The 21,006-nt window shown below is 37.8% G+C and overlaps 1 protein-coding gene across 31 annotated transcripts in view; it reads left to right on the top strand.

Annotated features, from left to right (window-relative positions):
• The window catches only part of LOC127421299 (CLIP-associating protein 2-like), a 76,443-nt gene extending 56,316 nt beyond the window's left edge, over window positions 1-20,127 (top strand). For 6 of the 31 annotated variants that reach the window (XM_051664242.1, XM_051664238.1, XM_051664253.1 and 3 more), the window contains 17 exons: window positions 1,279-1,385; window positions 1,986-2,009; window positions 2,134-2,381; window positions 2,594-2,657; window positions 5,568-5,624; window positions 9,908-10,071; window positions 10,179-10,257; window positions 13,881-14,024; window positions 14,219-14,362; window positions 15,714-15,820; window positions 15,939-16,086; window positions 16,321-16,522; window positions 16,652-16,845; window positions 18,169-18,297; window positions 18,436-18,642; window positions 18,945-19,061; window positions 19,157-20,127. In XM_051664242.1, coding sequence (XP_051520202.1) covers window positions 1,279-1,385; window positions 1,986-2,009; window positions 2,134-2,381; window positions 2,594-2,657; window positions 5,568-5,624; window positions 9,908-10,071; window positions 10,179-10,257; window positions 13,881-14,024; window positions 14,219-14,362; window positions 15,714-15,820; window positions 15,939-16,086; window positions 16,321-16,522; window positions 16,652-16,845; window positions 18,169-18,297; window positions 18,436-18,642; window positions 18,945-19,061; window positions 19,157-19,246 — 2,225 coding nt within the window. In that variant the 3' untranslated portion in view covers window positions 19,247-20,127. The remainder of the gene's footprint in view (window positions 1-1,278; window positions 1,386-1,985; window positions 2,010-2,133; window positions 2,382-2,593; window positions 2,658-5,567; window positions 5,625-9,907; window positions 10,072-10,178; window positions 10,258-13,880; window positions 14,025-14,218; window positions 14,363-15,713; window positions 15,821-15,938; window positions 16,087-16,320; window positions 16,523-16,651; window positions 16,846-18,168; window positions 18,298-18,435; window positions 18,643-18,944; window positions 19,062-19,156) is intronic. The other 25 variants (XM_051664266.1, XM_051664263.1, XM_051664254.1 and 22 more) reach the window with 9 other exon arrangements.
• The last annotated feature ends 879 nt before the right edge of the window (window positions 20,128-21,006 follow it).

Raw genomic sequence — 21,006 nt, 5'->3', positions numbered from 1 at the left:
AGTGGTTTAATCCATGTCTTCAGAAGCAATATGATAGGTGTGGCTGAGAAACAAATAAATATTTAAGTCTATAAATCTCCACTTTCAAACAGCCTTTTTAAGCGCTCTTTTCTCCTAAGAGTTGTTGTTCTTTTGTTTTTGACTATTTGCATTCTTAGTGCATATCGCCACCTACTGGGAAGGAAGGAGAATTTATAGGAAAAGAGGACTTTATCTGTTTCTTACCCACACCTATAATATTGCTTCTGAAGATATGGATTTACTGGAGTCATATGGATTACTTTTATGGTGCCTTTTTTTTTTTATACCTTCAAAGTTCTGGTCACCATTCACTTGCATTGAATGGACTAACTGAGTTGAAGTATTCTTCTAAAAATCTTTGTTTGTGTTCTGCAGAAAATAGAAAGTCATACACATCTGTGATGGCATGAGAGTTTTAATTTTTGGGTGAACTATCCCTTTAATGCTGAAGTGTGTATGTTTTTAAGACATTTGTAGGTTAATTTCCTCAAAATGTGAACGCTGTGTCTTTGTGCCGCTATAAAAATGGCTAAAACTTGAGCAGCCCGACACCGCAACATTGGCTAAACCAGTGGTGTGAGTTTGGGACGAGACTGTTTGTTTGATCAATAGCCAACAGGGGAGTGTTTGAAGAAGCTGTTTGAAAACAATGTTTTTTACAATTTCGTTTGGTCACGCTAGTGGCTAATTACATACTTCAGCTTTAAGGGATTTTTTTTGCAACTGGGCTCAGAAGATTTAAGATTTAAACAGATTAAGGAAATGGAGAAAGGAATGAAATGAAAGAAAAGGGGTTTGTTTGGTGTCATAAGTGAAAAGGGGGAATATTTAGGTATTCAAGATGAAAGCACAAAGAGGCCACTGTGCATTTGAAGCTTTTTGCTGTCAATTCAAGTTGATTTATTTGTGGATTCACCTGTTTCTCAGTGTTTTCCCGAATTTAACCCAAGTTTTGTCGTGCTGTCCTTTCTTTTTTTTCTTTCTTTTTTTTGTATGGGCATTTGTGGTTGTTTTCATAAATATTATTAGATTATCATTTGTTTTTGGTTATCTAGTGTGGATTTCTGTATTTTCAAATTATTTTTAATCCTGAATTGTGAGTGAATGTTATTGATATTTGTTCAGTTTTAATAAGATCACTGCATGCATTGTCTTTTTTGTCTTTTTTTTTTTTTTCTTTTTTTTTTTTTTGGAAAAGCGTGTGTTATTTGTATCAGTGCCTGTGTGTGTTTGTAAAATGTGCAATGTGTGTTATAGGTTCTGGGTTGGGTATATCTCAGTCCAGTCGTCTCTCATCCTCGGTTAGTGCCATGAGAGTGCTGAACACTGGATCAGATGTGGAGGAAGCCCTGGCAGATGCTCTGGTAAATAGGAATACACATGCATTTTGATTACTCACCATTCACATAAACAGTTGTGCCAGTATGTTTACATGCACCTTGCAGAATTGGCAAGATTTTTAGCTATTTAAAAAAAGAAGAGGTCATAAACTGTTTTGTTTTCCTTTAGTACTGCCTTAAAAAAACAGTATTCATGATATAGTTCCACAAGACCAAATAATAACTGAAATTACACACATTATCCTGGTAAAAAAAAAAAAAAATTAAACTCTTTGTTCTGAATTTTGGGTGTTGCCTCTTCAAGCATGAATAACTTGCTTGCAGTGTTATTTGTGTAAATGTAGTTATTTTGTCTTGTAGAATATATCTAAATATCTGTCATCAAGGCAGAAGTAAATAAACAAAATGCTATTTTTATGATGGCTCTTTTATTATTATTATTATTATTATTATTATTATAAAATTATAAAGATCTTCCAGATTCTGCAAGAGTATTGTAAGCGACCGTACTCACAGATTAACATAAAAATTCACTTAACCATTGTATAATGTGCTGAATTGTCTTGTCTTTAACTCCTCTGTCATGCTTTAACTTTAAACCTTTGGCTTTGTCAATGCTGCCAGCTATTAGGAGATATGCAGGGCAAGGTTAGTCTGTCTGGCTTTCTGTCTCCCTGTTTGGCTTTCTGCATTAACCTAACATTAAAAGTACAATTTTAACTTGCCAGAACTATTCTTGGCTGAAAGGTTTGTTCTTCTCAATGATTTTAAGCAGAAGAAACCAGCCCGGCGGCGGTATGACACCTATGGGATGTACTCTGATGATGATGTAAACAGCGACGCATCCAGCGCATGCTCGGAGCGTTCGTACAGCTCCCGGAACGGCAGTATTCCAACATATATGCGTCAGACTGAGGATGTGGCCGAAGTGCTCAATCGCTGTGCCTCTGCCAACTGGTCTGAGAGAAAAGAGGGACTGATGGGATTGCAGGCATTGCTGAAGAACCAACGCACTCTCAGGTAATCCATGCAAACAATCATACATACATTTGAGTTTTCAGCTTATCAAACACCCTAGCATTGTGGTGAGTTTTTAATTATTATTATTTTTTATTTTTATTTTTTCCTCATGTTGACAAACTGGCTCATTTCATTCCTGATAATTTTCTGTGAACTCACTGGGGTTCTGTGCAACTTGTGTTTGGCTAATTCTATTTTTCTGTCTGTTTTAGTCGAGTCGAGCTGAAGAGGTTGTGTGAAATTTTCACCAGGATGTTTGCAGACCCACACAGCAAGGTACCCTCGCATGCCGCTTTCACACGTGCTCCAGCACACACATAAAGACACACACACTTCTGCAGACATAAACCAGCAATATGAACTCATACATGACCCAAACCCGCTTGACTATATCGGATTCTGCCTCACCCACAGCCCGTGTTCTCGCCAAAGACACACACTCACACACACAGTTCCACACAATCGGGCATGTGTTGTGCACACTAACTCTCGGGTTGAAGACCGTGGCTAATCGCATGGTTTGGTTTGAGTGGATTTCCGATGCTGCCAGTCAGTTAGCTTGTCTTTTCTCAGCAGTCCCGAACTGCCTTCGTATCTTTCCTTTCTTTCATGTTTGAACTCACGCATACTCATACTGGGGCTGTCTCAATTCCAAAGAAGTAAAAGATGAGATGATGGCGTCTTTGTAGAACCTTTACTATATACATTTTAAGTATTTTAATTCTAAATAGTTACAAACTTAAATACAGTATTTATCTGTTGTCAGTAAGGCTGGGCGATATGGCAAAAAAAAAAAAATCTAGATTTTTTTTCTTCAAACTTAAGGATGATTAACGATTAGATTTTTCAACATTTAAATGTACTCAACTAAAAAGTCATTCCAACATGATTCAAATAACATGTTCTTTATTAGAATGCAAGGCAACCTGGCTAGAGAAATCAAAGTTCTTTTCATGACAGGTTTGCAAGAAAAATGCACAAAAAAACTGCACCACACAGGAAATTGTCAACGTAGTGTAAATGATACTGTGTTGATATTTTAGTTATAATTTTCACAGATAAATAGTATTATATAATGTCTAGATTTTTGAAAGATGAAATTAGGTAGGTTAACAAACACTTTATATTAAATTAAAATGCAAACTCTGTTAGAGCTAAGAAAATAAGTTTATAAATTCTCCATAGACAGCAAAGGTTTACGTGAAACTAGTTGTCACGATACCAAAATTTCAGTTGTTTGTACCGATACCAGTGAAATTTCACGGTTTTCGATCCCAATTTCGATACCACAGTTAAAATATGCTTATATGTGCTTTTGAACACTCCTTAAGCCTATTTAAAGAAGTTACATTTTTAGATTTAACATTCATTTATTAATTTATATAATAAATTAAAACAAATGCATGTTTCCTTAAAGTGTTTCTTGGTGCATTGCTTATGTGTTTTTAAATAGGGCCCTACTGAAATCTGTTTTATATTTTGCCAAATCCTGTTTTATTTTATTTTTTAAGAATTCCATGTTTAAAAGTTTAATTTCATCATCAAAATGGTGTCTAATCAATTCCTAAAACTTTAAACAAATGAAAATAGAACAATTACTTTTCAACATACCATTGCATTTTTTACCAAACTTTTATCCAGTAAAACAGCACTCTTGCTTGTGATATATTGCTTAATGTTTTATTTTTTTTCTCACCTTTTTCTCCCCAATGTCCAATTCCCAATGCGCTCTTAAGTCCTCGTGGTGGCGTAGTGACTCGCCTCAATCTGGGTGGCGGAGGATGAATCTCAGTTACCTCCACGTCTGAGACCGTCAATCCGCACATCTTATCACGTGGCTTGTTGAGCGCGTTACCGTGGAGAAATAGTGCGTGTGGAGGCTTCACGCTATTCTCCGCGGCATCCATGCACAACTCACCACGCACCCCCCCCCCCCCAAGAGAGAGCGAGAACCACATTATAGCGACGATGAGGAGGTTACCCCATGTGACTCTACCCTCCCTAACAACCGGGCCAATTTGGTTGCTTAGGAGACCTGGTTGGAGTCACTCAGCACGCCCTGGATTCAAACTTGCGACTCCAAAGGTGGTAGTCAGCGTCTTTACTCGCTGAGCTACCGAGGCCCCCTTTTAATATTTTCATTATTATTACTACAGTGAATATTTCATTTTACTTTACATTTGTAATATGTTTCCATCACAATATCTTCAATTTCAAGTGTCTAGCTTTTATTTTGACTTTTTGACGGAGGCTTCACTTGTCCTGATAAACAATTCGCTACATGGCTCATTGTGATAATTAAAGCGCAAATGCTGTGATTTATTTATATAAATGTTTAGTCTACATGTGCTGCGTGCTTCACAGTAGCTTAGTGCTCTGCTTTGTCATCTCATACAATGCAAATTATTCTCAATGTTGTTTGGAGTTTCCAGTGTATGAGTATGAGCGGCCGAATTCACACATTCACTTTAAAGCACGCAGTTCATGCAGACTAAGATTGCAGCATTTTGCAGTTTAATAATCACACTAGGACATCACAATTTTAGTTTGATTAATTGCACATTCATTATTTACTCCAAATATGACAGATTCGTGTGTGAGCATTTAAAAGCAGTTGTGTGCAAGTCAGACAGTGTGTGGGTATCAAATTGAGTTGGTACTGGGGGTACTGGCCAAACACTGGTATTGTGACATCTTTTTTTATATTAGTATTAACTTGGTACCCTTGTGCCAGTACTTTTGACATCTCTAGCTGAAACCAAGGTACGTTACTCCCTCGCATCGTTTTTTTTATTTCTTTACTGACACCCTACGTGCTGCTTCTATGCCTCTACAGTGAAATAAAGCAGGGCACTAGATGCGCAAAGTCCAATAAAGATGAAAGAGAATAGAGTAAAAGATTGCAATATAACATTGCAGGTTTATTGATATAATACGACACAACTTGAATATTGATAAAATATCGTATCGCCAGGTTCCCTGCCAATTCCTACCCTTGACAGCCCAGTCCCGCACACACGAACACACAGACTAACCTGCGTTTGAGGTGTCTCTCTCTCTCTCTCTTACTCGAAACGTTGTCCTGGAATCTCCTTCTGGCATCCTCTATCTTGTCGGGTAGGCCGTAGCTCCGCCCCATGTATCTGATTGCTGGGCTTATGGCCCGCTCCTCTTTCTGATTTGCAGCGTGATTCCAGAGGCTTCGGCACGGCAGAATCCGGTATCAGTTCTGCCTCCTTTAAGGTATAATACACACTCATTCTCACTCTTCTGTCCAATACAATCACATTGTACAGCTCCCTTAACTGTTCTTCAGGGGTCTGAAAAATCACTTTTTTTTTTCTTTCTTTTTTTTTTTTTTTCTTAATTTTTAGTGTATGCAAGTTAAACTTTTTCCTTGACAGCAGTGAAATAATAATAATTATATATAGATATACACTACCACTCAAAAGTTTGGGGTCACTTGACTGAAATGTTTCTCATGATCTTAAAAATCTTTTGATCTGAAGGCGTATGCTTAAATGTTTGAAATTTAGTTTTGTAGACAAAAATATAATTGTGCCACCATATTAATTTATTTCATTACAAAACTAACATTTTATTTAAAAAAAAAAAAACGTTTTTGTAATGGATGACTTGGACCGAATAATTAAGAAAAGCAGCCAATAAGTGCCCAACATTGATGGGAACTCCTTCAATACAGTTTAAAAAGTATCCCAGGGTGATACCTCAAGAAGTTGGTTGAGAAAATGTCAAGAGTACATTTCTGAAAATTCTAGGAAAAGGGTGACAACTTTGAAGATGCTAAACTATAACACAGATTTGATTTATTTTGGATTTTTTTTTAGTCACAACATAATTCCCATAGTTCCATTTATGTTATTCCATAGTTTTGATGACTTTACTATTATTCTAAAATGTGAAAAAATAAAAATAAAGAATGAGTAAGTGACCCAAACTTTTGAACGTTAGTGTATATGTATATACACTGGCGGCCAAACATTTGGAATATTGTACAGATTTTGCTGTATCGGAAGGAAATTGGTACTTTAATTCACCAAAGTGGCATTCAACTGATCACAAAGTATAGTCAGGACATTACTGATGTAAAAAAACAGCACCATCTCTATTTGAAAAAAGTCATTTTTGATCTAGACAGGCCCCATTTCCAGCAGCCATCACTCCAACACCTTATCCTTGAGTAATCATGCTAAATTGCTAATTTGTACTAGAAAATCACTTGCCATTATATCAAACACAACTGAAAGCTATATGGTTCATTAAATGAAGCTTAACATTGTCTTTGTGTTTATTTTTGAGTTGCCACAGTATGTAATGGACTGGCATATCTTAAGGTCAATATTAGGTCAAAAATGGCAAAAAAGAAACAGCTCTCTCTAGAAACTCATCAGTCAATCATTGTTTTGAGGAATGAAGGCTATACAATGCTTGAAATTGCCACAAAATGAAGATTTCATACAAAGGTGTACACTACAGTCTTCAAAGACAAAGGACAACTGGCTCTAACAAGGACAGAAAGAGATGTGGAAGGCCAGATGTACAACTAAACAAGAGGATAAGTACATCAGAGTCTCTAGTTTGAGAAACAGACACCTCACATGTCCTCAGCTGACAGCTTCATTGAATTCTACCTGCTCAACACCAGTTTCATGTACAACAGTAAAGAGAAGACTCAGGGGTGCAGGCCTTATGGGACGAATTGCAAAGAAAAAGCCACTTTTGAAACAGAAAAACAAAAAGAAAAGGTTAGAGTGGGCAAAGAAACACAGACATTGAACAACACATAACTGGAAAAGAGTGTTATGGATCTTAACCCCATTGAGCTTTTGTGGGATCAGCTAGACTGTAAGGTGCGTGAGAAGTGCCCGACAAGACAGCCACGTCTATGGCAAGTGCTACAGGAAGCGTGAGGTGAAATGTCACCCGAGTATCTGGACAAACTGACAGCAAGAATGCCAAGGATCTGCAAAGCTGTCATTGCTGCATGTGGAGGATTTTTTGATGAGAAATATTTGAAGTAGTTTAAGAAGTTCTGAAATTGTATTATTCATGTTATTAATGTCCTGACTATAGATTGTGATCAGTTGAATGACACTTTGGTGAGTAAAAGTACGAATTTCTTTCCATAAGAGCAATATCTGTACATTATTCCAAACATTTGGCCGCCTGTGTGTGTGTATGTGTGTGTGTATATATATATATATATATATATATAAGGGGTGTAATGATTCATCGATCTGGATCGATGCATCAGTCCAATAACCAACAATCCAGTGTTATCGATACAACGCGTAAATATCGATATAGAAATTTTTTTAAGATGTACCTATATTTTAATACTCTCATGTCAGCCACGTCTGTACACATTTCCTTCAGGTGATAAAGCAACCTTATTGCATTCATTTGACTTTGAGCGCTAAATACGCTTTTCATGTGGGACACGGATGTGCGTGGGGTCTTTGAAGCCAAATTGTATTCTGCTATCCTGCGCACGCGTCAACCATGCTTCCCGTGAAACGCGAGCTCCAAACCAGTGACAGGATCAGTGTGAGCACGTCAACCGGGCGCTCAATATAATGTGAACTCTCGTGACAAACGCAGAGTGGCTCATATGCGCGATTAATTTGGGCTTCCATCGATATCATTGCACATACGACCCATTTGAATTTTACTTTTTTAAAATACCATGGAGAAGTTCAACCATGTGAAACATCTTGACAACGCCGACATTCTGAAGGAAAGAGAAACACCTGCTGCCCAACTCCAGCATCAGTTATAAGACTTTACATATCTACACATCAAAAACCTTACTAACATTTATCCCAGTTAACTGTAACAGAATTTTTCATTACAACTGTGGAAGTTGTAGCCAAGAAAACCGCCGATAGCACAGATAGTTGGAAACAAGTCATGGGTATTTAAGTATTTTGAATTGGATTAAACTGAAAAATTAGCTGTAATCAAACGATTGATGATCACTTGTGTGTGACGTTATTTTTTTATATTATTATCTGTATATTTTTTTTTCAACATCTGAAGTACCTTATTTTGTTGTGGATGTCCCAATGTGGATTCTAAATTAGCATTTTTAAGAGAGCTCAATAAAATATTCACATATTTTGGTTGCATTTGAGGGCCAACATTTTTTTATTGATTGTGTAAAATAGGCACATAATATCGGAATAGCGATCGCAGGGACCTGAATCTAAATTGTATCACAGCAGACTTTGAGGTATCGGCAAATATCGGATCGCAGGCCAAGAGAATTGATATAAGGTTGTATCGTGATGAAACGTCTGATTTACACCCCTAATATATATATATATATTTATTATTATTATTATTGATTTGGTCTTTTTCCATAAATAAGTTGCAGTCAGTTTTTAACTTGTATGCGTTTATAAAAATTCACCCGTTTTTTTTGTTTTTTGTTGTTTTCTTTCATGCCTTACCCTGTGATGGAACTGTAGAGAGTAAGTTTGGTTAACTTTTGTGCAAAGCGTTTTATTTTGACTGACTGCTTGTTTTTGTGTCATGCCTATACTATACCCATCAACTGAGATGCTGCTCTAATAATACATGTCCCCTACTGCAAAGCAATTATACAGTCTTTTTGGCTGTATGTTTGGGACACTAACTGGGAGATCTTCTTTACTAATACACTAATCAGTAACAAAATAGGATGATGAATTTCTGATGTCTGACAGATGACAAAAAATCTGTTGTTCCTGCTCTTAATCTGTTGCTTTGCTGTTATCAAATTTGTTTTGTTAATCAAAACAACAGACCCCTATTTAAAATGCAGTATCCTATCAATATTCTGGATTCCTGATGTTTCAGAATATTGGTTCTAATGTCACTCCTGTAACAATTAGCATGCTGTTTCTTTTAAACAACTTCATTCTTTAATAGGGCAGTTTATTTTTTAACTTCCTGAGTAGGTAAATAGCTAAGTAGCACCTTTATCATCTCCCCAGATAAGCAGTTTGAACCCCACAATGCCCTTTGAAAAGCTGTGATTCATTCCCATTCCAAGTGAAACAAGTCAATATAATATTCAGAGTCACTAACTATCATTTTGTCAAATGTCATCAAGACAAATATTCCAAAGCTTTTTTTTTTTTTTTAACCATTTTGTCCAACACTGGACTAATTGTATGGACCATCAGGATTACTTTTTTTCTTACTATTTTATTCTTAGTTATTCTGATCTCTTGGGATATTCAATTGGGGATTCTTATGGATTTCTATACATTTCAGACAAAGGGGGGAGATGGCAATGGCACTACTTAGATACTTTCCTGCTGAGAGATTAAAAAAAAAAAAAAAAAACATCTGCCGTAACTATCTATAACAAATGCAAACAATGAATGTCCTCAGATCGAACAAAATGAATGCATGAATTTATCAATACTGCTTACTACTATTGCACATGGTTAGTTTTTTTGTTTCATAGAGCTGTTGTTGTATAATGCTGATATGTTTTACTGACAAATTTTGTGCAGGTTTTTAGCATGTTTCTGGAGACACTGGTGGATTTCATTGTAGTTCATAAGGATGACCTGCAGGATTGGCTCTTTGTGCTGCTCACACAACTGCTGAAGAAAATGGGAGCAGATCTGCTTGGCTCAGTACAAGCCAAAGTACAGAAAGCCCTAGATGTCACAAGGTGTGTTGGATGTACTGTGTCTGGAGATATGAAGTCTGGATAATAAAGTTGTACTTGGTGTGTTCACAGTGTGCTCGATGCTCAAGAGTTTATTTTATTTTCTTCAGAGAATCTTTCCCTAATGATCTACAGTTCACCATCCTAATGAGATTCACAGTTGACCAAACACAGACACCCAACCTAAAGGTAAGTGCATTTTTAAACAGGGGAAAAGGCGCTGTTGCCGGTATGGGGGCGGGGCTATAGAATTGCTTCCCCTCAGAAAGCGATGGCATGCTTGCACACTGCAGGAAAATATCCAAGTGTGGTACCAAGTAGTACAGGTCAGTGAGACACAGGGGAAGCAATTCTATAACGCACAGCTCCCACAAACAAAATCTCCCAGCTTCTTCTGTGTGAAACACAGTAGAGAGAGACCAGTAATCGGTTTGACTGAAATTCACACACTTATAATGCACAGCCCCCATAAACAAAGTCTCCCAGCCCCTCATGGGTGGAATACTTTTAGTAAAGAGACCGATAATCGGTTTGACCGATATTTTTTTTTTTACCAATATTCACACATCTATAACATGAAGCCCCCTCTAACAAATTCCCCAAGCTCCTCATGAGTGGAATACTTTTAGTAAAGAGACAATGATCATTTTGACCAATATTTTTACCGATATTCACACATCTATTACATGCAGCCCCCATAAACCAAATTTCCAAGCTCCTCATGGGTGGAATACTTTTAGTTATAAGACAGATAGTCGGTTTGACCGATATTTTTTAACAATATTCACACATCTATAATGCACAGCCTTCACAAACTAAATCTCCCAGCTTTTCATGAGTAGAATACTTTTAGTAAATCGAGTCTTACAATCAGTTTGACCAATATATATATATATATATATATATATATATATATATATATATATATATATATATATATATATATATATATATATAAATATTTTTTATTTTTTGGTCATTGTTACTTTAATATCGGGTCAACCAATAAATGCAATGGTGCATCTCTAAAGAATAGCACCCAAAAACTTTGTTACACCACTTTGCATTCATTAGAAAATAGTGGAGTTCACAGGTAAAGTAACAATGTTTTAATATGTTGAAATTATTTGACTGTTTATGTAACAGCCAGCCATTCATGCTTAAGTTAGAAGATTGACAGAAATGCGTCACTTAGCATTGTAAGCAACATTTTTCATTGTAATGATAATTTAATGTCCATGCATAGTATATTAGTTTAGTTGTTATTTTGTCAGAAATAAAACAATTAAATATTGGTTTGCATATCTTTTTTACACTTAAAAATAAATGTATAGGTCATAAAAATCAGTATCAGTTGAAGCGCGACAAACATTTTTGCTCAACTTATTTTTTTAATTTTTTTTTTTTTTATTATTATTTTGCAGAACTAGAATAGCCATTATTCAGAAATGTTTTTCACATTTCTTGACCCTTGTGTGTTTGTTTATTAAATATTTTCTAATCTTTTATTGCTTTCAGCTATCAATAAGACCGCAGTACTCACAACTTTATTTAACACATTTTACCATATTTAAATGCATTCCACAATTACACAGATTTTCCCCCTCAATCAGTGAATAAAATATGAAAAAGTGCTCAAATTCCATTTTGGCCTAGTTATTACCTTGATCAGGGGAGGTCTTTTAAAGAAGTATATTGTTTTCTTAAATAGATTATATATGTCTGCCACTTAGGAAGAGCGAGAGAGATTGGCGCATCAATGAATGCAAGCATGAATCCCCTGGCACCACAAATACAATGAGATGCATAAGCTTTTGTTTTCGAAATACTATGCTGTGTCCAATCACACCCGTCTCCGCTCACTCCAGCTTCAAGCCTCCTGCTGTCTTGCTGCATTTCTTGCAATTACTGTTGAATGTTATGTACAGGTGCATCTCAATAAATTAGAATGTCGTGGAAAAGTTCATTTATTTCAGTAATTCAATTCAAATTGTGAAACTCGTGTATTAAATAAATTCAGTGCACACAGACTGAAGTAGTTTAAGTCTTTGGTTCTTTTAATTGTGATGATTTTGGCTCACATTTAACAAAAACCCACCAATTCACTATCTCAAAAAATTAGAATACATCAGAAGACCAATAAAAAAAAAAACATTTTTAGTGAATTGTTGGCCTTCTGGAAAGTATGTTCATTTACTGTATATGTACTCAATACTTGGTAGGGGCTCCTTTTGCTTTAATTACTGCCTCAATTCGGCGTGGCATGGAGGTGATCAGTTTGTGGCACTGCTGAGGTGGTATGGAAGCCCAGGTTTCTTTGACAGTGGCCTTCAGCTCATCTGCATTTTTTGGTCTCTTGTTTCTCATTTTCCTCTTGACAATACCCCATAGATTCTCTATGGGGTTCAGGTCTGGTGAGTTTGCTGGCCAGTCAAGCACACCAACACCATGGTCATTTAACCAACTTTTGGTGCTTTTGGCAGTGTGGGCAGGTGCCAAATCCTGCTGGAAAATGAAATCAGCATCTTTAAAAAGCTGGTCAGCAGAAGGAAGCATGAAGTGCTCCAAAATTTCTTGGTAAACGGATGCAGTGACTTTGGTTTTCAAAAAACACTATGGACCAACACCAGCAGATGACATTGCACCCCAAATCATCACAGACTGTGGAAACTTAACACTGGACTTCAAGCAACTTGGGCTATGAGCTTCTCCACCCTTCCTCCAGACTCTAGGACCTTGGTTTCCAAATGAAATACAAAACTTGCTCTCATCTGAAAAGAGGACTTTGGAACACTGGGCAACAGTCCAGTTCTTCTTCTCCTTAGCCCAGGTAAGACGCCTCTGACGTTGTCTGTGGTTCAGAAGTGGCTTAACAAGAGGAATACGACAACTGTAGCCAAATTCCTTGACATGTCTGTGTGTGGTGGCTCTTGATGCCTTGACCCCAGCCTCAGTCCATTCCTTGTGAAGTTCACCCAAATTCTTGAATCGATTTTGCTTGACAGTCATAAGGCTGCGGTTCTCTTGGTTGGTTGTGCATCTTTTTCTTCCACACTTTTTCCTTCCACTCAACTTTCTGTTAACATGCTTGGATACAGCATTCTGTGAACAGCCAGCTTCTTTGGCAATGAATGTTTGTGGCTTACCCTCCTTGTGAAGGGTGTCAATGATTGTCTTCTGGACAACTGTCAGATCAGCAGTCTTCCCCATGATTGTGTAGCCTAGTGAACCAAACTGAGAGACCATTTTGAAGGCTCAGGAAACCTTTGCAGGTGTTTTGAGTTGATTAGCTGATTGGCATGTCACCATATTCTAATTTTTTGAGATAGTGAATTGGTGGGTTTTTGTTAAATGTGAGCCAAAATCATCACAATTAAAAGAACCAAAGACTTAAACTACTTCAGTCTGTGTGCATTGAATTTATTTAATACACGAGTTTCACAATTTGAGTTGAATTACTGAAATAAATGAACTTTTCCACGACATTCTAATTTATTGAGATGCACCTGTACGTTAAGCTTTGTGACTTAGTATGTTTGCTGGTAACGGATGGATTGCAGCATTAATGATGTGGAAATTCTGTTAAAATGGTTTGATTTTTGAGTGGCTTTCCTGTACAGTTTGTGGAAATGTTTAAGTGAATGAGACTTTTATGATGAGATGGTAAAATTGTAGCTTGGATTTAGCATTTAGCACCATAAAGGAGACATATTACTGAAGGAGTAATGAATGTTACTATCTTGATGTAATTTGCTTTAGTCAGCAGATAGCTAATTGTATTGCAGGGTTGTAACATGAGGATAATGTTTCAGGTGAAGGTGGCCATTTTGAAGTACATAGAAACACTGACACTACAAATGGAGCCGCAGGATTTTGTCAACTCAAGTGAAACCAGACTGGCAGTGTCACGTATCATCACATGGACCACTGAGCCCAAGAGCTCAGACGTCAGAAAGGTACAAAATATGCACATTCATTCTTGCATAAACAAAATATAAGAGTTTTATTAATGTCCTGCATTGTGTCAATGCCCCAAAAAATCCTTCAGTTAAATCATTAAATTGTGAGGCTTCCATGTATTTATAGTTGAAAATTGTTTCTTCTGGTGGTGTTAATTTGGTTTGAAGTTAATCATATCCTTTGATTACAGGCAGCACAGTCTGTATTGATTTCACTATTCCAACTGAACACACCAGAATTCACAATGCTTCTAGCGGCACTGCCGAAAACTTTTCAAGATGGAGCCACCAGATTATTGCAGAATCACCTGCGGAACACAGGCAACACAGCCCAGGTGAGAAACGTTACTAATGCACCATGCTTGCTCCCATTTATTTTAGTAATGCCAAGATTTTTAAAAAAAGTTTTTACTAAAACATCATGTAAACATCAGTAACAATAAGCATAGTAAAACCAAGGGGACAATAAACTTTATAGGACCATTAAAAAACATTCAGGAAAACTTAGAGCTGCACTATGTAAGATTTTTTTGGTTAAAAATTAACAAAATTAACAAATTGCCATTTATTGATTGAGTACATAAGCAATCAGTGTTCAAAACAATGTCCTTACCTTACCCCGATTCACTACGGTAAGCCTATAAAAACGATATGTATTTTGAGCTGTCGGGTTCGATTTGTCGTGAAATCGCTGGCTTGTGATGTTCATTCTTGCGTCATTACGTCATGTCCATACACACAAGAAAGAAGTGCTGGCTGTCTCATGTTCTGGTTGGAGAAACTAACTACGCTGTTCAGCTCAGTTCAGTAACACTCACACAGTTCAGGACAGCATTGTTGGAGTCTAGATGGATGTTTATCTGTTATCTGTTTGGTGAAGTTGTTTACCTGCTATCAGGCTTGGATATGTTTTCTGGTAGGGTTGTTGAAGCTTATATTGCTTGTTATCCTTCACTTGTATGAATTGAACATTACTCGTGTGTTAACCGATCGCAATGTATGACTTCTGGAATTTACTTCTTGTAATTGTTATATTGCATATTTAAACATATTATTTTTACGTTTAATAAAGTATATTTTATCCCCATCATTACTGAATCCTCGTTTTGTGTTTTAGGTTTACGGTGTTGTGTGCATTGCATAGACATGCTATTGTAGTAACTGAGGCTGGACAATATAGTACAATTATAATAAAGTCTTCTATTGAACTCGTATCAGCCATATCATGAGTTGAAACTCTTAAATTGAAAACTGTAGTACAATTCAAACATTAGTAGATAAAAAACTTGTAAAATCATATTAAGATCTACTGGTGGTGGCTGAGGAGAGTCCCCTGTTCTCTATTTAAAAGTGCTTTAAGTGTAGTGTCAGAAAAGCAACTTCGTCAAAGCATGTAATATTTTCATTTCAAATGTTTAATCGTACAACATCAACATGAAAATAGCACGTTAAGACTCCGGCGCCAGTCATGATCACACACAGGCGATGATCAGGTAAGCTAAAATTGGGAGATTCATCCGCCAGAAGAGCAGTGCCAAAATACGACTGATGTAATGTATCCTTCCGCAAATTGCTTGCAATTTTAAGTTTCAACCACATATGTCGCTAGAGAGCACAAAGTTACGTAGTGCAGCTTTAAAGACACCCGCTTCTCCTTCAGCACTAAGACATTTTTTGCTTTTGCAGGCTCCAATGGGAAGCCCTCTCACCCGACACACCCCAAGATCACCAGCCAGTTGGTCAAGTCCTTTAACCTCCCCTACCAACACATCACAGAACACACCTTCACCAAGGTACGGCATTCACTTCCAGTCCACCGAATCCAAACCTTGATGCAACATAAATAAAACTGATGTTTGATCAGCCACTCTGGATAACAAAACGTTACCTTTTTTTTTTATGTGTGCACAGTGCATTTGAATACGATACAGAAAACATGAACTCTGAGGAGATCTACAGCTCTCTGAGAGGAGTCAGTCAGGCAATCCAGAACTTAAGCGTCCGCAGCCAAGAGGACATGACAGAACCACTGCAAAAAAGAGATGGGGATGGAGAAGAAGTAATAATCTATTTCTTGCCAAAACATTCTTTTTAGTGAAATATCACTTATTTGTATGAGCAACACTGAGCTTATGATTCTATTTGGCCTTTCGTTGGTTAATTTCTTTTGTTTAATCTTCATTCAACTGAAAAATTAGTGTTTAAAATGATAAAGTACACAGATCTAAATGCCTGTCACTTATGTGTTGATGTATTATAAATCTGTCCTGAACCTCAGCCTGTATCTGTGCAGAGAGGTGCTGAAACTACAGACTCTGGCCGGACAGCGCTAGATAACAAGACCTCTCTTCTAAATACTATACCGCTCCTCTCCTCAAGTCCCCGCCCAACACGAGAATACCAGCCAGTCAGCTATTCTGACTCCTCCTTCACCTCCTCCCCTTTTAATAAATGCCTGAAAGATGCAGACCAAGATACTGAGTCCCTCACAGATGGTAAGACAGTGCACTTCTTAAGTGAATTGTTTGTGTACTATCTAAGCAATTGCATGTGACTTTATAACAGCTTGATGAAGTCAAGCATGTGAGTGAGTCTGATTTCCTTTCTGCTGGTGGTGTTTGCAGACAGTGGTGTGGACCAGTCTGAGGTGGTTGCTGAGCTTCTGAAGGAGCTCTCGAATCATAGCGAGCGAGTGGAAGAGAGGAAGTCCGCATTGTGTGAGCTAATGCGGCTGATCAGAGAAACACAATTACATGTTTGGGACGAGCACTTCAAAACAATCCTTCTGCTACTTCTTGAGACACTTGGCGATGGAGAGGTACACACAAACACATGCTGTTGCTCTAGAAGTTCTTACAGCTCAAATAGGAGTCATGAGTAGGAATCTGCACCCAGGTAGTTGTGTCCGTGGGATTTTTCATTTCCAGATTTTAGGTTGAAATATAAATTAATGTAAAAGGGAAAGTGTATATGCTAGGTCCTGTAAATGGTGATCATTTGACCACATTTCCACCTGGTATTAAGATGCATCTCGGGTGATCCGATCACATGTGGTCAGGTGAGACACATCACTGTATACACCTGGTCGCTTAAATGCGTCTCCTGTGACCACTTGTATTCGGATTTCGATGGGTTTCGTGGTGACATACATCAATCACTCTGTCAGTGTGTTACAGCATGATAATAAACCGCAAAGAATTAATGAAAGACAAAGCGGGGAAAAACAGCACGCTGTTTCTCCCAAATGCGGCTAAAATGTAATTTAGGCACAAATGCAACATTTCAAGCAGAATTAACCATTGTTTTAGTGGAGCATCGGTATTAAAGTAGCTTCAGATGTTCGTGCTTCTCATCTGTGTTTCTGCATGTTGATATCAGACATACTGAAGGAGATCTGTGAAGTTTCCATGCTGGTGTATATATCCGCTTTTTCAATTTTTCCATACGTACGGTTATTTCCTTTTAAAGCCAATCGTAACCGGCACGGTTTAAACTCTTGTTTTAGCGCAGCGGTTGATTGACAGGTGAGAAGTGGTGCTTCACTTCTGTCCGGGACATATACAGGATGGATTAGTGTTTACACCTCAGATGTGATGCGGTTACATGCATTTTTGACTACTACCGAATGTGGTTTTTGTTATCCGATCACAATATGTTTTAGACCTTGTTTAGACCTGTATTTAGCACTGACTACATGTGATCAGATCAACTGAAATGCATCTTAATACCAGGTGTAAATGGGGTCTTTAAGTTTTAAACCATTTTAATCACCTTTTTGCCTTTACCAGTGTATTTTACATGAACTGACAATGAATTTCTAAAAGTACAAATTCCTTGTGGTATCTCAGTTATTAAAAGCTGTTATAAAACATTATTTTAAGTCATATAAGCTGCATTTTAGGCAACTTGCATCATTCTTCAACTACCAATAAGAGTGTAGTACAAGTGTAAGCTCCATTTAACAATGTAAATTTTACTATGTTTTACTCCATTCTGAAGATTTCTGCAGATTTTCCCTTAAAATCAACATAGAAAATTTGAAAAAATTAGAATTCTAAAAAATAGATTCTGTCTGGGCCTAGACATAAGTATTATTTTATTTGCTTATATACTTACCTATATTTCTCTTACCCTCTCTCAGCATGTCATCCGGGCATTAGCACTGCGGGTGTTGAAGGAGATCCTTAACAGGCAACCTTGGAGATTTAAAAACTATGCAGAACTCACAATCATGAAGACCCTGGAAGCACATAAAGACCCACACAAAGAGGTCAGGCATAACAAAACATCAATGACACACTCAGGATCGTTTAGATAGACATGCAACCCAATAGACACATTAAACTGAGTTTTTTTTTTTTTTTTTTTTTTTTATGCCAGCCTAAATGTCCTTTTTACTCTGTATCAGGTGGTGCGGGCTGCAGAAGAGGCGGCATCTATGTTGGCCACCTCTATAAGTCCCGATCAGTGTATCAAAGTGTTGTGTCCCATCATCCAGTCGGCCGACTACCCCATTAATCTGGCTGCCATCAAGATGCTCACCAAAGTCATTGACCGGTTGCCCAAAGAGGGTCTACTTCAAATGCTCCCAGAGATGGTCCCGGGGCTCATTCAGGTAATTACTATATTATATAGCCAGATCATCATGCTTTGGTTTGTGGAGATGTCTTCATACCTCAAGATGCTGTACAAGAATCCTATACACTATTTGGTGCAATAAAGCACAAAATAAACTTGTTGTTCCTCTTGCATATTATTCAACATTACGGGCACCCCCTAATGGACGTATGCAATATTTTCTTTAATAAAACCATTGACTTATTTGAGGAATGAGGATCTTGTATGGTTATACTGTATGCTCTTGGTGAAAATGGTCTTTGCATGCTTGCGATTTTATAAATGTGCTTTTCTTTGTAGGGTTATGATAACTCTGAGAGCAGTGTACGAAAAGCGTGTGTATTTTGCTTGGTGGCCATCTATGCTGTCATTGGAGAGGATCTTAAACCTCATCTTAGCCAGCTGTCTGGCAGCAAGGTGAGCCATTTTCTCTTGTTGAAGACCTGATTTTCTTCAAATTTGCAGAGCTAAACTTTGGAGTATGCTGTAACATACGTTCTCTCTCTTTTCAGCTGAAACTGTTGAATTTGTACATAAAGCGAGCTCAGAGCGGCTCCAGTGGAAGTGACCAGTCTTCAGATGTGGGAGGGCAGGTCCTGTAGCTCTGTCGTCAAGATTCAGAACTACAACACTTTCATAGTGCAGGGGGACCCTAGCTGGCTTTTTAAATCACATGCATACACAAATAAACACTCACACACACTTGCCAACAAATACACAAAGCCACATGCACCTACACACCCTCCTCTGGCCCCACACTACCTTCCAGACAAAAGGGCATTGGGAGACGGCAGTGATATTTGTGGGCAACTCAGAACAGAGGCTATGGCAAGAGGGGGATGTTGTGGATGTCATTATGCAGATCATTTCTTTTTATCAAAGAGCTTTTGAATAACGCAGATTTTTAAGATGACGTTTAAAAACACATTGATCTGAGCAACATGTCATTAACGTTCCTAATTGCTCACTATTGATTATTAATGGTCATATCAGTTCATAACAGTGAGCGGTTGGTCCAGCTTGCTCTATTATAAAGCATACTTTGCTTGGCTAAATGCATGTCATGAATAAAACCTTTTTATGTGGTTGCGTCCATGGCTTGATGGGCCATGGGTCTGTCGCCCCGCACCCAAGACTCTCCTGTGAGACCAGATGTGATGCCACACCACATAGGTAATATGTATCTATATATAACATAACAAAGGAATATTTGAGAGGATCTCGTGATGTCCTTGAGGGCGCGTGAATTCTTTTAAGTAGCGTAGTCATTCTTCACTGATGGAAAATTTGTAGAAATGTATTTACACATCAAAATGCAGCAACTGTCTTGTCACTTCTTTCCTATAGTGTCAGTCTTTCTCCCCTGTGAGGAAGTTCTCCCTCTTCCCAATGCATTTCTAGAACTGTGCTAACGATAAAATTAAAATAAAGAAAAATGTACAGTCACGAACAATCTGTCTCTTCATCTTTTACCCATGCGCCCTTAGATTAAACGTAGGTACCCTACTGTGTGGTAAAGTTACTGGTATGTTATTAATGTCATCAGCACACTAGATGCTATGGCATCTCTAAATACAACTAATTTTATTAAGGCCTGTAATTTGAGTTATGTTGTTCTGCTACATGGTCTTATGGAGTATTTACATGACATTAAATGGCAATTGAACACTGCACAAAATTAACATCCCTGCCTCTGTTTTGATGTTATAATGCAACATCATGGAGGGGCGATCGCCTGTACTGTTTCAGTGGTTTTGAGTTCACTGAATAACAAGGAAGGAACAGAGTAGCTAGATATGACACGCAGAAGAGGACGCTGTCACCGCTTGTTCTCTAATTGATCAGGAGATTGCCAGTAATGCAATGCTGTTCTGGCCAGGTCCGGCTCCAGCTCTGAAATGTAAGGTGAGCCATTGAACCCTCCAGGGGGTGCGGTTATCAAGGTGGGCCAAGCCCATGATTGGGTGGGACAGGCCCCCTGTGGAGCCAGACCTGGTTCTGGCAGTTGCATACTAGAGGCTTTCAAGAGAGACAGTGCTACAGCTACATGTGGTAAGACCGAGCACAATATGACTGGATAACTTGTTTTTTTTGGGGGGGGGGGGGCTTAATGTTGAGTTGGGTTTTTCTTAATGTTGAGTTAGGTTGCTTCTTAGTGACTTCATAGGAAGTAATATATTTTATATAACATATAAAGTGTAAAATAAAAAAAGGAAATGAAACGGGCAAATGGCACATTCATTAGTTTGTGAGAAAAAACTGACTGACAAAAGCTCAGATTTACTCTATTTACATTGGTAGTTTCCAACATTTTTGACTCCAAGGCCACTCACTGTCGGAGACGATATTCAAAGTCCCCCTC

Source organism: Myxocyprinus asiaticus, chromosome 30, assembly GCF_019703515.2.
Source record: "Myxocyprinus asiaticus isolate MX2 ecotype Aquarium Trade chromosome 30, UBuf_Myxa_2, whole genome shotgun sequence".
Classification (NCBI taxonomy): domain Eukaryota; kingdom Metazoa; phylum Chordata; class Actinopteri; order Cypriniformes; family Catostomidae; genus Myxocyprinus; species Myxocyprinus asiaticus.
The sequence above is the reverse complement of the archived record's forward strand: the minus strand, read 5'-3'. Positions and strand labels throughout refer to the sequence as shown.